At 36.1% G+C, this 17,570-nt stretch overlaps 1 protein-coding gene and 1 long non-coding RNA gene across 9 annotated transcripts in view; one reads left to right on the forward strand and one right to left on the reverse strand.

Annotated features, from left to right (window-relative positions):
- ARHGEF7 (Rho guanine nucleotide exchange factor 7) overlaps window positions 1-17,570 on the forward strand; it is a 142,233-nt gene that overhangs the window by 77,786 nt on the left and 46,877 nt on the right. For 4 of the 7 annotated variants that reach the window (XM_039326737.1, XM_039326735.1, XM_039326736.1 and 1 more), the window contains exons 14-18: window positions 1,362-1,440; window positions 2,662-2,801; window positions 5,389-5,613; window positions 8,139-8,232; window positions 10,122-10,211. In XM_039326737.1, the coding sequence (XP_039182671.1) occupies window positions 1,362-1,440; window positions 2,662-2,801; window positions 5,389-5,613; window positions 8,139-8,232; window positions 10,122-10,211 (628 nt within the window). Of the gene's footprint in view, window positions 1-1,361; window positions 1,441-2,661; window positions 2,802-5,388; window positions 5,614-8,138; window positions 8,233-10,121; window positions 10,212-10,678; window positions 10,713-17,357; window positions 17,535-17,570 lie in introns of those variants that run through there. The other 3 variants (XM_039326740.1, XM_039326742.1, XM_039326738.1) reach the window with 3 other exon arrangements.
- The window catches only part of LOC120300552, a 39,125-nt gene continuing 23,017 nt past the window's right edge, over window positions 1,463-17,570 (reverse strand). The window contains exons 3-4 of one of the 2 annotated variants that reach the window (XR_005554686.1): window positions 17,375-17,484; window positions 1,463-1,633 (exon numbers count right to left, since the gene is read on the reverse strand). This is a non-coding gene — a long non-coding RNA (uncharacterized LOC120300552). The remainder of the gene's footprint in view (window positions 1,634-17,374; window positions 17,485-17,570) is intronic. The other variant, XR_005554687.1, reaches the window with a different exon arrangement.

The raw sequence follows: 17,570 nt of genomic DNA on the forward strand, positions 1-17,570 counted from the left end.
AGCAAGAAAGACTCACAAAAGCCTCCCAGAATAAAGAAACACTAAACTCTGGATTTCTTTTCTTTTCTTTTAAGCTGATTCAGACATGTCTCAGTTTAAACAATGTAGCAAAGGCTTGGCAGTTGCAAAAAGCGATAACCTTAAATTAAGCCTGTTTACCTACAAAGAAAACTTGCTAAAAGCCATAGACAGACTCAAGATAAGGGGGTAAAACTGATTACATTTGTTTAAACGTAAAGGAATTAAACCTATGAAAGCCAACACTGTGGACTCATTGCTGGCCTTTGTGAAACAGACTAAAATATTCCAATAACCAAAGCACACAAACCAAGCCTCTGAATTACAAAATGCTGTAAAAACTGTACAAAAATCCTTATGGTAATCCATTCAAGCTGCCAGCTGATCAGGAACCCACTGGCTTCTGAAATAAACCCACCTCCTTTCCGACATGCTTGTCTCCTGGCTTTTCATTTCATCAGCGCTGATTTCATTCTCCCGGCTAGAGAAAATGAACCAGGGGACCTTTTCTTCCAGCAACAGCTGCTGCTTCTTCCCTGTTCCTGTTTCCTCCCTTCCTACTGAGTTCTCCTTCCACAGCTTCTTCTCCATCCTCTTCTCTTTCTCTGTTGTCTTTCCCCCCCTTTTCTGCCCAAACCACCTCCTTTTATATCCTTCCCCCCCCCCCTTTTTCTTCAGTTCACCTCCAGTTTTGTGCTGCTTCCGGAAGCGCCAATCAGCTGGAGCCATGCTGGTGCTCCTGGGGCTTCTGCTGAACCCCGACAGTCCTGCAGCTCCAGCTGCCTCTCCCTCAGGCTTGGGTCACTTCACCTCATTCCCCTACCCTGCTACACTTCTTTAGGACGGCCGCGTACCACCTGCCATATGTCAAAGTACCATAGGTGGTACGTGTACCACCGGTTGAAAAGCCTTGCTTTACATCTCAATTTTTTTCAGAACAGATTTCAACCATGTGTGGGACAGTTCATGGGAATGAAGAGGGTGGAGCAGGAAAGAGGAAGGAACACTTAAACTACATGTAAATTTTGCTCTTGTGACTTAAGATTTACCTCAATGGACATAACTCAGATATAATTATATGTGGACCTAAACTATTATTTCCAACTGTAGAACCATTTGTATCATTTAACGAAGATCCTGCTATGGCATTTTTGCAAGTAAAGTTTTTTTAGATAAATAAATATATAAGTAAAACATAAGTAAAGTCTAGGCATCTAGAACTTTCTTTAATATCAGAATGTATATGTTTTAATTTCAATTATAATAACATTTCCATTGTATGTTTTATTATTCAATAATATTTGATGAATTATTTGAAATAACAATGGTGCATTTGCTTTTAGGGAAAGCTTCCATTAACAGGGATGACCATCACAAAACTAGAAGACAGTGAAAATCACAGAAATGCATTTGAAATATCAGGTAATTTTTTTTTCATTCTGGGCTTTTTTTGTGAATATGCAGCAAACAATGTTACTAGAATTGGCACCTACTCATTTTCTAAACTAGCGTTCTCCATCTTCGTTTTCTCCAATTTTCCAATTCCATAATCTGCAGGAAGCATGTCTACTGGTCTGACAGGCTGGTGTACATGGGTGTTGTAACTGGACAGTTTCTGCAGGCAGAAGAAAGGCTGTTGGAAGTCTGCCAAGTCAGCAGCAAGATAGTATAAGTGCTCTCTTTAGTTTTGCATCATCCCACTTAAAAATTATTTAATTTAAATGAATTAAAGATATGTTTCATTACAACTAAATAGTATTCTAGGAAAAAGTGTAAACTAATCTAAAACCAATAAAACTACATTATCAAGAGCTAGACTAAACTCCACTTAATTAGTAGGCTTAGAGAAAGATAAATTATAAAAACATTGAAGAAATTAGAACATTGTAGGAAATACTCTTCTCAAATCATTAATGGCCTAACAGTAGCCTTTGAAACATAACTTTCTCAGTTGATCATGTATTATAGGAGTAAGTATCGTTTGAGTTTTTCAGGATTTTAGAAGAAAAAACTTTGACCTGTATTTGGAAATATACTGGCAACCAGTCAGTTTTCTGCAGATTACCAAATTGAGCAACTACTATTTTTCCAAGATGTACTGGTGAATATAAAAAATGGCCATCATCTTAAAGGTCAAGTAGTTGTCAATAAAGCAATCCCCATCAAAGATATATGTTCCAGGCATCAATTTGCACTTTTAACCTTCTGACAAATCTTAAAGCCAGATATTACATACCGTATATGCCGGCGTATTAGGTGACCCGGCGTATAAGACGACCCCTGTCTTTATAGCCGGGCCGCATTCCTAGAACATCGTCTTATACGCCGGAAACTACCAGTATTTCCGGCGTATAAGACGACCCCCGTCTTTGGCGCCGATTTCAGCACTCGTGGAAGTCGTCTTATATGCCGGCATTTACGGTATATTAAGAGTTCTTGGAAGCAGGAACACAAATTTGGTACTATGGTTATAATAAATTCTTGTACTATAATGTGGAAAAGACACTTAATGTATTGCATAGGTATAAAAGAATTGATAGATGGGTATTTGCTATAATTTATACAGCAATTCAGCATTATACACTTTTAAATGGTAGTTATTTCTTTTACTTTTTTTGTTCAGCATGTTCTATTTGGTTCTAGGCAATATGATAGAGCGGATATTGGTATCTTGTAATAATCAACAAGATTTGCATGAGTGGGTAGATCATCTGCAGAAACAAACCAAAGTAACAACTGTTGGAACTCCTGCAATTAAACCACATTCTGTTCCTTCTCATACGGTAAGAGGACCTCTGCCTTTAGTCCACTACTTATAAATTAAAGAGGCCCAATCCATTATGAAGGAGCTACTGAAGAAAACATATTTATATTATAACTAAAACTATAGCTTGACACAGGCTGATAATTAAATTGCAGTGATAAAATTAGTGAGCTTTTAGCAGTAGAATTTTAAATTGAATAAATAATTGGTGAAATGATTTTTGATTGTGAATTATTTATGTAAGGAAGCATTGTGTCAAATGTAACTGAATCTCTTGCTGGTTTGCTGGTATCTTCAGACATCCAGGCCCAGGAAAAAAATGAATGTTTATTTTCCTTATTATCATTTTGTGAACCTAGTAATACTCAATGGAAAGGAAATATATTATTTGCTTGATCTACAAAGTTCCAGTAATACAGTGGGGCAAAAAAGTATTTAGTCAGCCACCAATTGTGCAAGTTCTCCCACTTAAAAAGATGAGAGAGGCCTGTAATTGTCATCATAGGTAGACCTCAACTATGAGAGACAAACTGAGAAAACAAATCCAGACAATCACATTGTCTGATTTGGAAAGAATTTATTTGCAAATTATGGTGGAAAATATAAGTATTTGGTCACCTATAAACAAGCAAGTTTTCTGGCTCTCACAGACCTGTAACTTCTTCTTTAAGAGGCTCCTCTGTCCTCCACTCATTATCAGTATTAATGGCACCTGTTTGAACTTGTTATCAGTATAAAAGACACCTGTCCACAACCTCAAACAGTCACACTCCAAACTCCACTATGGTGAAGACCAAAGAGCTGCCGAAGAACACCAGAAACAAAATTGTAGACCTACACCAGGCTGGGAAGACTGAATCTGCAATAGGCAAGCAGCTTGGTGTGAAAAAATCAACTGTGGGAGCAATAATTAGAAAATGGAAGACATACAAGACCACTGATAATCTCCCTCGATCTGGGGCTCCACGCAAGATCTCACCCCGTGGGGTCAACACGATCACAAGAACGGTGAGCAAAAATCCCAGAACCACACGGGGGGACCTAGTGAATGTCCTGCAGAGAGCTGGGACCAGCGTAACAAAGGCAACCATCAGTAACACACTACACTGCCAGGGACTCAGATCCTGCAGTGCCAGACGTGTCCCCCTGCTTAAGCCAGTACATGTCCGGGCCCATCTGAAGTTTGCTAGAGAGCATTTGGATGATCCAGAAGAGGATTGGGAGAATGTCATATGGTCAGATGAAACCAAAGTAGAACTGTTTGGTAGAAACACAACTCGTCGTGTTTGGAGGAGAGAGAATACTGAGTTGCATCCAAAGAACACCATACCTGCTGTGAAGCATGGGGGTGGCAACATCATGCTTTGGGGCTGTTTCTCTGCAAAGGGACCAGGACAACTGATCAGTGTACAGGAAAGAATGAATGGGGCCATGTATCGTGAGATTTTGAGTGCAAACCTCCTTCCATCTGCAAGGGCATTGAAGATGAAACGTGGCTGGGTCTTTCAGCATGACAGTGATCCCAAACACACCGCTTGGGCAACGAAGGAGTGGCTTCGTAAGAAGCATTTCAAGGTCCTGGAGTGGCCTTGCCAGTCTCCAGATCTCAACCCCATAGAAACCTTTGGAGGGAATTGAAAGTCCGTGTTACCCAGCGACAGCCCCAAAACATCACTGCTCTAGAGGAGATCTGCAAGGAGGAATGGGCCAACATACCAGCAACAGTGTGTGCCAATCTTGTGAAGACTTACAGAAAACGTTTGACCTCTGTCATTGCCAACAAAGGTTATATAACAAAGTATTGAGATAAACTTTTGATATTGACCAAATACTTATTTTCCACCATAATTTGCAAATAAATTCTTTCCAAATCAGACAATGTGATTGTCTGGATTTGTTTTCTCAGTTTGTCTCTCATAGTTGAGGTCTCCTATGATGACAATTACAGGCCTCTCTCATCTTTTTAAGTGGGAGAACTTGCACAATTGGTGGCTGACTAAATACTTTTTTGCCCCACTGAATATACATGGGTCAATATACTGACTCATTTGTATTATTAAGTTAACTTGTTAGTATTTGTATACAACAGAGTTGAAGGAAACATAAATTCCAGTACATACAGCAATTGAATGTTCCCGCTGCATATTTAATATTAATAACTAGTTTAGCAGGGTGGCATGATAGCTTAATGGTTAAGACACAGGGCTTGTCAGCTGGAAAGTTGGCAGCCTGGGTTCAAGATCCGAGTGCCACATGATGAAGTGAGCTCCCATCCTCGCCCTAGCTCCTGTCAGCCTAACAGTTCAACAGCATACAAACGTAAGTAGATAAATAGGTATCACTTCGGTGGGAAAGTAACAGTGCCCTGTGATGTCATGTTGGCCACTGATCGCAGAATGGCCTTGAAATAGAGATGAGCACCACTCCCTATAGTCAGCAACAATTAGCGGAGTAAAATCCACAGGAAGTCCTTTACCTTTTACTTACTAGTTTAGCATAAATAAAGCAGAGTAATTGTTTATTGGAACAGTGCCAAAATCCATAATCAGATGATATTCATTGTATTCATTTTTTGGTCCTTTCTGACTCTGTTGTTCAAATGGCAGCTTCCATCTCATCCTGTAACACCTTCTAGCAAGCATGCAGATAGCAAGCAAATGCCGATGACTCCTGTCTATCATACCCTTCCACACCCTTCACATCATGGGACACCTCATACCACTATAAACTGGGGACCACTGGAGCCTCCTAAAACTCCTAAGCCATGGAGTTTGAGCTGTTTACGACCTGCACCTCCATTAAGGCCTTCAGCAGCACTCTGTTATAAAGAGGTGAGAATGAATATCCCATGAAAGAACTTGCTTGTTTTTAATTCTGTCCATGTACATTCTTTGCAACTTTACAAAACTTTTGAACTAGTCGTCATCCAACATCAAGTCAGGTATAATTATGAAGAGCTGGGTATGATTTTGACAGGAGAATTTTCGTTCTGAATGCCATGGTCCTAAGAATAGTGTGATCAGCAGAGAATCATTGGTGTTTTATGTTTTTAGTAAGTAATGTACATGCAATAATGAAGCCTATATGGTTATAATTATGTCCTAGCAGCAGTTAAATTATTTAAAACTAAAGTTTTGAGTTTGATGCTATATCATATTCAGTTTTGCATCCACAAGGGTACCTCAAGCTTCATCCAACCAAAATTCTTAAAAGCTGTCAAATGGATCTCTTAATGATTTCATATGGTTAGAATTGAGCTGTATTTTCTTTGGAGCTCATCTAAAACATCTTGAATTGTGATGGAAGCAAATTCTTCAATTTTCTTGATCTATCTTACTATACTAGGTTGTCTTGTCTCCTCCCTGAAGAGATAAACTAATCATGGTCTGGCATAGTATATCTTTCTTATTCTGACAGAAACTCTCCTCATATTTACTAAAGCTTTAGCTGGTTTTAAACAGTGGGCTTGGGATTAAGACATTCAAACTGATAGGGCTAGAATTGCTCATGCTCATTACAGTGAAATGTTCCCCTCTTCCTAGACTATCATTTGATACATTTTCAACATATATGACTTACAAATGAAAGTTTACTCCCTGGCTCTAGTTGACATGCTACTCATGTCTCAGATACTCAGTAGGCGACAATGGGCAAATATAAAGGTGTGGCCATGTCCACTAATCTAATACAGTATTTCGTGGCATATCCTTTTGAGTCAGTAACTACAATCAAGTACTTTCTGAATAAGACTTCTTAATTGGCAATATGTCACACTTTTTTTGAGCAAACTGTTCTAGTTGTGTTAGCTTTGAGGGGTTCTTTCTCCCAACTCTTGAGTTTCAACTCTTCCATATATGTTTTATTGCAGGTCAGGACTCCTAGCAAGTACTTCAGAAAAGTCTGTTGTTTGCTTTTCAGCTACTCTTAAGTTTAATTAAATATATGTTTTGGGTCACTGTCCTTGTTATAGAACCCATGACTTGTGATTGAGAAGACTCGGCATTATATTTCACTCCAGAATGCCTTAATAATCTGATTTCATTGTGCCTTGGACAGATTCAAGGTACCCAGTGCAGGAGGCAGAGAGAAACCCCATAATCTCTTACGTGGCTCCAGTAAGGATAGTATAAGGAGGGTGGTTTTTTTAAAAAAAAGTATTATTTTTTTTCTTCTGTGAACATAGAGTAGTGTGACTTAACAAAAAAGCTCTGATTTTGTTTTCATTTGTCCAAAGGATATTCTCCCAGAAGGATTGAGACTTGTGAATATGTATTTTAACAAACTCAAATCTAGTTTTCAGAAATGGAGTCTGCTTGCATCTTTTACCATGGAGACCGCTTCCAGGCAGATAGTAATGGATGGCGTGGCTTGATATTGTTGTACCTTTGGTGTTGTACTTTGATTTTGGAAGTCAGCCAGGATTTGTTCAGAGGTTTTCCTTGTTTCTTTCTCTCCCATTCATATTGTCGTTTTGTAGAATTTGGGGTTAGTTTTCCTCTTGTGGCTATGTCCAGTAAAATTAGCTGCAGTCCTTTATTTTTTATTCTGCTGTATGGACTATAAAATAAAGTTGGATACCACTTACTTAAGTCAGTTTCAACTTATCTCATGGCAAATTGGGATTGTTTAGGGAAAAGTGGATGTGTACCAATACTTTTTTTGCCACATCTACGTCAGCCTCCCTTATGAAAACTTGCATATATTCTGAAGCAGAAGTGGAATCTATATTACATATATTGTTAACTGCCCATTGTACACTCAAAGACAGACAGTTTTTATAATACCAGTTGTCAGAACATTTATTCATTCTTAGAATCACCTTTGGGTACTATTTACCTTTGTGTAATCAATTTCCATGTACCCCCAGGAAAGCTGCAACTGGTCTTTCAGTAGCTATAGCCTACAGAGGTCATTTGGTGTCCTCCTCCCCAAACTCTTTTAGGCTTCTTCCATAACTTTTTTATATTATTTATTTATTTATTAAACAAATTTGCCAAACTCACCTACTGACTCTGGGTAGTGTTTTTACTGTTTCTGGCTTCCGTAATCTTTTTATTTATGGTACTTAATGTGCTTTATATGGCTGGTCTTGGACTGTAAATAAATTTATTTTCCCTTTGACAAACTGCTATTTTCAGCTTCTGTTTAAGAGTTTCCTTACATATGTGTCTGTTTTTGCTAACTACTGAACACACACACACAGACACACCTTATAATGAGTTTATAGGACATAGCTTGAAAAGCAGAATTTATAATAATAAATCATTGTTTCATTGACATGTCTTAATGTTTTGAAATTTTACAAATAAATGTCAGTTATGTACATTATATACTATTTAAAAAAAAATCCAAACAGGATCTCAGCAAAAGCCCTAAAACCATGAAAAAACTGTTGCCCAAGCGAAAACCAGAACGGAAACCATCAGAAGAAGAATTTGCTCTGAGAAAAAGTAAGTATATTCTGGAGGGATGAGACAAAACTGCAGTTCTTTTTTGTGCACTATACATCATGGTAATCTAATACATTTGAATTATTTGTTTTATTAAGTTTTGTAATACGACTATGTATCTTATAATAACAAATAAAGCTTCTAAAAAGCTTTATTCGTTATTATAGGAATAGGTTCGATGCCATACAGAATATCTAAAATGAATAGTTTGATTTTATTTAACCCTTTTGGAAAAAGCATGGTTGGGAAAAGGATCAATTTTTTAAAATACCAATTAAAACTAAAAAGGAGAGAGTTGAGAAAGATTAGAAGAGAAGGTTGCTGCATACTTCTGAAAATAGAGTTAAGTGTATTTTAAAATTACTGTAAAATCTCAAGAAAATACTGCCTGTGTTTTTGCAGCACAATTACAGAATTCAGTTCTGTCCCCTCAGCTTTTTGGTTATAATAAAACCAGTGCTTTTTTTGTATAAAAAAAAAAGGTGCTGGAACTGACACGTCATACAACCCACCTTGCCTATCCTACAAGGTTCCATCCCCAAAAGGTGCTGGAACTCCATTCTGGGCGTTCTGTGACAAAAAAAGCCCTGAATAAAACCACTGGGAGAGGTTCTTCGTGAGTCTGGGCTGCATTTAGTACAAAATGCAGCAGTCTTCCTGCAAATGACAATGGCTTTGAGGAGTACATTAGACTTGTGATATGTGCCCTGGACTGATCACCAATAAGATTCCAGAAACAATTTACAGTGCTGTTTACAAATAGTAAATCACTATCTGACTTAATGTTGAAATACTTCAGAATAGGCTTTTTCAGTTAGCATCAGCCTAAGGTACAAATCCCTAGATGGGATTTGTATTTGTGGATTCCTAGCTTCCATGAAATTAGTAAGACAGAAGTTAAAGAATGTTTTTTCATCAATGGGCCCAAACTATGGAATTTGACTTGTCCCAGTTCCTACAGCTTTTCAGAAGCTGTTTAAGACTGCTCTTCCTAAGTGATCCTAAACTTAGTTAAGATGATGTTACTTTAATTTTCTTTGTGTGAGGTGTTCTATTTTTAGATTGTATGCCAATTGTAATTTGACTTCTGATTATCTTTTACTCTGGATTTTTAAAAATCTTTTCTGCAATGTATGATTTATACTACCAAGAATCTTATGGTTATTACTTAATAAAATAAAATGAATAACATAGCATTTTAATTTAATATCATTTTCCCCAAAACTTAAATCATAGTTTCCCAATTTGAAAAAATGAGAAGCAATAGATATTTGAATTTCCCTAATTTATTTTCTGGTTGTCTTGAACTATGTGTGTCAGCAGATTGATAATTCATATCTTCACCTATTAAGCAGTTATAAAACGGTTTACTATCTCAAGATCTAGAAAAGTACTATTGCCAAATCTAAAATCCTATCATATTACTGCAATAAGACACTTCAGAAACACCTACGATTACAAGTACTCCTTGTAATCAGCTGCCCTGTTTAGAAAGCATTCAAAGTTATGATGGGAGTGAAAAAGTAACTTTATAACTGATCCTTGCACTTAACAACTATTGCAGCATCCCTGAGGTCATGCAATTTGGGCCCTTTGTTACCAATGGGCCTTTGTGATTATTGCAGCATCCTGCAATCAAGTTATCGCCATTTGCTCATTTCACAGCCAACTTCTGACAAGCAGAGTCAGTGGAGAAGCCAGCAGTAAAATTGTGAATTGGGATCACATGATGTTTCACTCATTGACTGCATCACTTAGTACTAGAGTGGCTATCCCCAATTATGGTTGTTAAACATGGATTACCTATAAATTGTTAATCATAGTGTTTAATTTGAGTGTCAGTATACAGCATAATTGTATTAAATTAATATGTTTTGGGTATTTTATAGGTACAGCTGCTTTAGAAGAAGATGCTCAGATTCTAAAAGTCATTGAAGCTTATTGCACAAGTGCCAAAACACGTCAAACATTAAACTCAAGTAAGTTTTTTTTAAAAAAAATATGAATAGAAAAATGTAAAGTATGATTTTAGCCATCTAGCAAGTAATTGCTATTTTTTTTTTATTCATGTCATTGGTTTGTATGGTCTGAAAAGTGAGATGTAAGTGATGAAAATAGTACATAAATTCATTAGGAACTTGGGTATATGTGCATTTGCAATGTTCACTGATTCTTTGATCCTTTAGAAGTGCTTTTGTGATTCCCAGATTTAGCAATAAGAAATGTATGTGTTGGCAACACTGCTATGATGTCTTATTGAATTTCTTGAATAATACATGCTAACAATTTAGTTTTAGATGTTCATTTTAGTGCATTCACCATCTCATTAAGCCTTTCAGTTGTACTTACTGAAAGATCATTAGGCTTTGTTGTTTACTTTTTTAATTTTTAAAAAATGTTCTTGCAAACATTTTAATACCTAAGGCATAGTTTCTTTTTGGTTTAGAATTGGAGGCATTCTTTACTTGACAGTCAAAAAGGTAGGTACGCATTTTCTTCATCGGCTCACAAACACCACCATTTTTATTGTGAGACAGCTGAATGAATGCCACTGTCAATATCATGCCTTTCCCTTTATCCTATGAGCCAGAGTTCAGACCATGTTCTTGTGCAATGACAGTGTTTTACATGCATTTTCTTCTAATCTAGTGTTCTCCAGATTTGTTGAATGAGTGTTTGTGCAGTATGGTTAGTGACACTGCTTTAGCAGTGTGAACTGAATCCAGTAAATTTGGAGGACAACAGATTGGGGGAAGGCTTTTCTAGGACATTCTTTCACCTCTTTACTGCATCATGGAATACATTGAGCAGTTCCTCCGGACTAAAAAGAGGTCACTCCCACAGAAAATGAATAGAGCTCCTGATACTGCATGGATAATGTTTCTACTGAGAACATATGTCTTTTTTTTTCTGTAAAAGTGAGAATCATCACCCTGAACATTTCTGTTCTAATTTAATGTTTGTGTATAATAATTATGTATTCTTAATTTAACAGTAGCAAACATGGATGATATCCATGTCATCACAGAAGTTGCCAACCCTAAATATATGTTTACTATAGCAAGATTTAAGTAAATTAAGTAAAATTCAAATCTTAGACTTATTCATGTAATTTTCTTAACAGTAATGGAAAAGTGGTTTCCTTTGCCTTCTTACAGGATTTTACTTTTTACTTTTAGGGTCTTTCCTGTTTTTTCATCCAGCTACTAACTGGATATGGCCTTGCTTAGTTTTTCAAAATTGGCCATGTTGCTGCTTAGCTAGGCACATGCAAGATTTCAAATAGTATACATAGTGAATAAATCTTGCTTGACTGATTTGGTTGTTTTTAATTTACTTAAGTCAAATCTCTCTTATAATAATAAATATTAAATATTTGATATGGTTTACATTTTAAAAGTTGTTTTTTTAAGTTCTGCTTTAAGAACGATAGACCACTATTCTGGGAAATGTTGGCTTACTATGTATGAGCTGTGAGCCAGTGTCTTCCTGCTGAACATTTAAAAAATGCTTTAATTTTATTATCTAATTTGAAAACTTGGCTTGGATTTTTTTACATTCTCTGCAAGCTAGAATTTCTAAACTATTAACAACCCCTAGCATACAATTATGATTTGTATAAATAACAGCACAAGGTTCAAGGTTTAGTTAACATGCTCAATGGCAGAAAAGCAGACTTCAAGTTACATAGTTTTGATACCACTCTGGAGGGTCAAGGAGCCCCCCTCCCACTTTCTGCTTGTTGTTTTAACATTACACTTAGAAATGATGAACCAACAATTTGGATAAGGCTCTGTCTGCATTGCATTAGTGAATGTGTTCTTGTGGTTATGTTTGTATAAGAAATGAGGAATAACAGATATGTGTCTAATTGTCTTCTAAGGATTCATCTGCCACCAGTGCAGCCTTTTATTCATTTTTTAAAGAAGTCTTAACTCTAAGCTTTGTGCTAAACAAACAATTTTTTATTTTTTTATCTGCTCAAACTAGTAGGAGCAGCCAGGTGAGAGTGAACAACTGTATTAATTAACACTCGGCTCATTCATGGTAAGTCAGGGTTCCCCAAAATCTGGCTTACAGTGGTTGTTTCTATCAAAAATGGTAATGAAACATATGATAGAAAAATCCATCTATATCAAAAATGGCTTTTATTATAGTTATTAATAGTACCTTTTTATTCTATATTTTTTAACATTTTGTATATTGAGCAAAGCTGCTATTTTCAGTTACTCAGATGCTCAACTTTCACTGTGTCTTGGGGACCCAGGTTATTTTAATCTTAAACAAGGCTGCAGTGGTGGAGATCCTCTGCTGTAAGTAAACCATTGCACTTAATCAGACAATCTGCCCGCATGCATAACATGTACTTAAGGAATACTCTTCTTGATTTGAATCAGTTTGCACAGTTTTGCCATTAATGATGAAAGTAGTCAACAGCTAAGGCTATTTTTTTCTTCAGAATAGTCAAAGTCGGTCTGTACAGGAAGAAAGACACTGATGGGTATTTTTTGTCCAGTAAATCTCCCTAATGCTTATTTTGGTTAGATTTTGGACAATATGCATTGTAGACAATAATTTGTGTGCTAATATTTGACAATTAACAAACTGTCTCTGTTTTTTAGAGCATCAGTTAAAGTTCTTTTGTGTGTCCTGTGAATTGAATTTTAATAATAGGGTTAATTATTCTAGAATTACTTTTGCTTTACTGAGAGGGTGTTTTTTTTTCTAGAACCTTAATAAAAAGTTTTGTATTGTTATGGAACCATAGGCACGCATGATTGGTACTTTATTGCTATAAAATTGTCATTGAAGTTTTTATGTCTTTTTGTATGGGCCTTTTTATAATTCCCTTCTAAATCAGACATTGTCATTTAATTTGATACTAACCCTACAATTAACTGAAAGTTATTAGGATTCTATAGATGACTGAACTAAGTGGGATAGGATGAATTGGTAATGCTTCAAATGGTACAACTGTGCTAAGTTGGTGCTTGTCATTTAAATATATTTTTTATACCAATATGTATAAGGTGAGAGAAGTCTTATGTGAGCATATTCTTTTTAGTTCATGCAAATATGTCCTTACCGAGACACAAAACTAGTGCAAAATGCTTTTTGCTGTTTTCCCCTTTCTATGTATATTTTATAAGTATACATAGTGCAAGAAATTTCATTGCATACATCAAAAAATCTACTGCTTTCATTTGTGTTTCTCTGCAATGAATATGATAATAGTAATTTGTTGCACGGCTTCTTTTTTCAAGGTTGCTGATTTTATTTAAATTATTATTTTTAAAATCTATCCCCATACAATTTAACAGAACTTCACAAAAGCAAGTGGAGTTGGTCTTGTACTTTGGGAAGGTTGGCTGGTTTGTATCTAATAATTCCTAAATATTACCAGTATTTTAAGAAATTGGACATTGTAAATAAATTCATTATGAGTCCAGGAAATTAGATCATGTTTCAGTGTCCTTTAGTGTCTCTCTACCTCTATGTTCACATTCTGCCTGTTCCCATAGTGCAGATCTGGCAATTCTGCTAGTAGCACCATTCTTTTGTCATTTTAGAGGTGCTGCTGGGAAATGCAACTTTAGCATAACAGGAGGAACCATAAGAAATAGGACAGAAGATATTTTAAAATTTTCATATGGAGAAACATTATTTGAAAAATAACTTGTGCGAGAGGAGATTTGGAGAAAAATAATAGCAGCTGGCTTTCCTTTCCTTTCATCTATTTCTTGTTTAAATCTCTGTTCTAACTTGGTAACAAAGTTGTACGCAAAAGTTTAGGTAACCTGGTGAAACTATAATTCGCTGAATCCCTGAGGGAACAGAAATTGATGCATGTAACTCTACTGTGAGAAGTAAATGATATCTTTCTGTGAAATTGAATGTATCTGTACTATTTATGGGTACTTGTTTATTAATTCAGAATGAAAAAAAGTGAATATGGCAAATGCAAAACATGGTACACTCTTCCTGTCAGTTTTCAAATGTGTATAGTCAGCTAATAATCTCTCTGTTCATGCTTTAAGACTTTCTTCTCACTGTTCCTTTCATAAGTTCTCTAGCTCAAAAATGTTCTTGAGATTTACCCAAAGATTTTCACTAAAGACATACTACTGTATATAAATATTTATCTTCCTTTCCTGTGACTGCTTCTTGGTTGATTTGGTGTAGATGAATGCATAGATAACCTTGAAGAAGACATGCAGGAATAGTTAAGGAAAAATAAGACAAAACTGAACCCTGGAAAAGGAGGTGGCCTAGGAAGGAAACTCTCAACCCTATCTTGAGTCTGCTTGGTACAAAAGGCAGAAAGAAAATCTGGCTGGCTTTCTGGATTATGTCCTTTACAATAATAAGCAGCATTATGTAATTCCTGCAATGCCTGTTTCTTGACCGGGCCTACCTTTAAGGACTAACAGTATGTTTTGGTGCATTGTCTTGCTAAATTATATCCAACCTATTTTTACCTATTAAATACTATACATTGGTACCTTGGTACTTGTCAATAATTTGTTCTGAAAGATGTGATGAATACTAAAAGCAACGACTACTGAAAAGCCACTTACCATGTGACCCACAATTTAGAAGAAATAGTTGGTCACGAGGCAGCTGATGTCAGCAAGTTCTTCCTTGCATGTCAACTACTGGGAGAAAGATGAGTGCCAGGACAAGTTTTCTGCTTCAAAATGCATTGAATACCAAATTCAACAAGTTTTGAAGCAGTCGAGTGCTGAGCTATCACTGTACATACTACATTAGGTTACCAGAAATATTTGAAAGCTGTTATTTCTGCCAATGGCATGTTACAAAAATATCTGGAAAGACATCCAAACTTCTGTACCTGTCATATTCACTGTTCTACTTTGAATAGCAAATATACATTCAAATTTGCAGAGATTTTTAATTTTGTTCCATGGAGAGTTGTGTCAGCTTTAAGGAGTCATACAATTTGAGTATGATGCCTAAACCTCTGCATATAATTGTATTTCTAGGGGCCTTTTCACAAGATGAGAATATTCTGCTTCTTTGAACACAGTCCATATATATAGTAATCTTTCCTGAGTTTCACCTTTTTGGTGGGACAAAAGAAATACTTTTGCATGGGAAATATGCCATTCATTGCAATTAAAATTATCATATAGAATATGATTGCACATGATAGTAGTCTCACTCTTATTTTTAAAGAAATGTTACATTTTTTGGATTAAAGTGCTTTGATTAGTTTATTATATATTTAAGATTTTTATGTTAATTATCTATTTGTATCCTGTGCTTTGGATCTCCAACACAGGAGAGCTTAAGTAGTATCCTGTAGAGGGCAGGTGTAGCTCAACTCCTTACGGTTACATGGACATTCCATATCCATCCATGTAATTGTTTCTGGCAACAGTAGTGTTGTGCATTGCCTTCTTCTGAAGTGGCTTTGAATATCTCAGAACCAAAAGCCTAAAGTCCTAAACTACCATGATGATATCCATCCAAGTATAACTAGTCAGTAGGGGCTACCTTATTACTTGTTTTATGAATTGTTTTCAGCTTTCTTGTTCTTTGTTTCTTTGCCTTCTATAAATCTGCCCTGCACTTCTTGATTTTGATATATTTCACTTTATAAAGAAATAGAGTATGTAGCTAATATCCATATTATTTCTCCTGAAACAGAATGGTCTTTTTCCTTCATTATATGTGGACAATGTGTCTTCATAGAACAGAAGATTTCAGGATCTCAGTTATAGGCCTATAAGTCTATTATCATGTGAAAAGGCCTTTATATAATTTTGAAAGGATTGGAAAAGCAGTAAGAAAATCCAGTTCCATTAAGCTCAGTGGTAGCTTGTCCTAAATATCACAGTGAATTGTCTGGTTTTGTTTCACCTATGCCCAACTCCCTCCATCTTCTATGGAAGTGAAAGGGACATTTAGGACAGTCTCAAATGACCCTGTTCACATGTGCAGCTTATGGAAAGCTGACTTGAGAGCCTAAGGAGAATGAGGCAATTCTATGTGGTAAGCTACTTAGTGAGCACATCTCCCCATATGACTTAGAGTTTTAACTACTGCAAACCTTCTTTGTTGGGGAATTTATATCAGTGTCACTAAAAGGCTGCAACTGTGTGGATAATGCCTGGGTATAACTGTTTTGGACACTGAGTGTATATGCAAATTGGGCCCAAGCGTCTTATGTTTTTACTTTCACTAAATCAAGCTGATTAGTATTAGCTACTTGCATAAATAGTTTTCAGTTTCTCTTGGCATTTTTCAGTTTGAGAATTGTTTCTCTCATGTTTGCACATTCTCTTTTTTAAATTAAAAGTTCCTGGACCAGTTAAATTTTTTCTCCCATGCTTCTGGTCTGGAATATTTCTATAAAAACAAGTTACTCGTGATAGTAATTTCTGATAGGAATTTTGTGTAGGATGGCAAAATGCTAACAATTCCTAGTCATTAATTTCCTTCTCCATAAGGACATTCTTCCAGTCCCCCCCCCCCAGTGAATCATTCCAGATACAGGTGTATGAAGAAAGCTATGATCAAAATTGGCATTTAAAAGGAAAATGTACTAAATGTACTAAATATGGCTAGGTAGTATATTTTTGTTCAATCTGCACATTCTCCAAATGTATTACATTCCCAATGTCTGAAGTTGCAAGTTGGGGAAAATGCATACAGCATTCTTGAGCATATTTTTTTTCTTCTGGAAATATCATCTAGCCCAACTTTAAGAATCGATTCAAAAGACTTTAAAAAAAATTCTTAATGTAATAGTTTCCACCACTTAAAAAAAAACCCTTCATGTTAAAGTCATAGTTTCTTAGAACATTAAAAGCAACATGAAAGCAAATGCACATTCTAAGCAAGAGAGTCAAATTCAGAGAGTTCCCTTTTTTCGTCTTTAAATGTATGTGCCAAATATATTTTCTAGATAAAACCCAACCAAAATAGAGATTTAAAAGGTTTGGTGCTTTTTTAACAATATTTTCTCTTTTCCTTTTCTTCCCATCACCTTTTGCTTTTATTTTCATCTGTTTTGGTTGTGGCTTATCCTGTATGTCCTCCTCCTCATCACACCTATGCCTGTCTCCATCCTCCCTTTCATTTCACCCATACATCCTTAGCATGGCAAGGCACTGACCTGATGCATAATCACGTCTTGGCTGATGATGACCAATCCAGTCTAGATTCCTTGGGTCGTCGCAGTAGCCTTTCTCGTTTGGAGCCTTCCGACCTCTCTGAAGACTCTGACTATGACAGTATATGGACAGCTCATAGTTACAGAATGGGCTCTACATCTCGTAAGAGCTGTTGCTCCTATATCTCTCACCAGAACT

Source organism: Crotalus tigris, unplaced genomic scaffold (genome assembly GCF_016545835.1).
Source record: "Crotalus tigris isolate CLP2741 ecotype Arizona unplaced genomic scaffold, ASM1654583v1 scf7180000024343.1644824, whole genome shotgun sequence".
Lineage (NCBI taxonomy): Eukaryota > Metazoa > Chordata > Lepidosauria > Squamata > Viperidae > Crotalus > Crotalus tigris.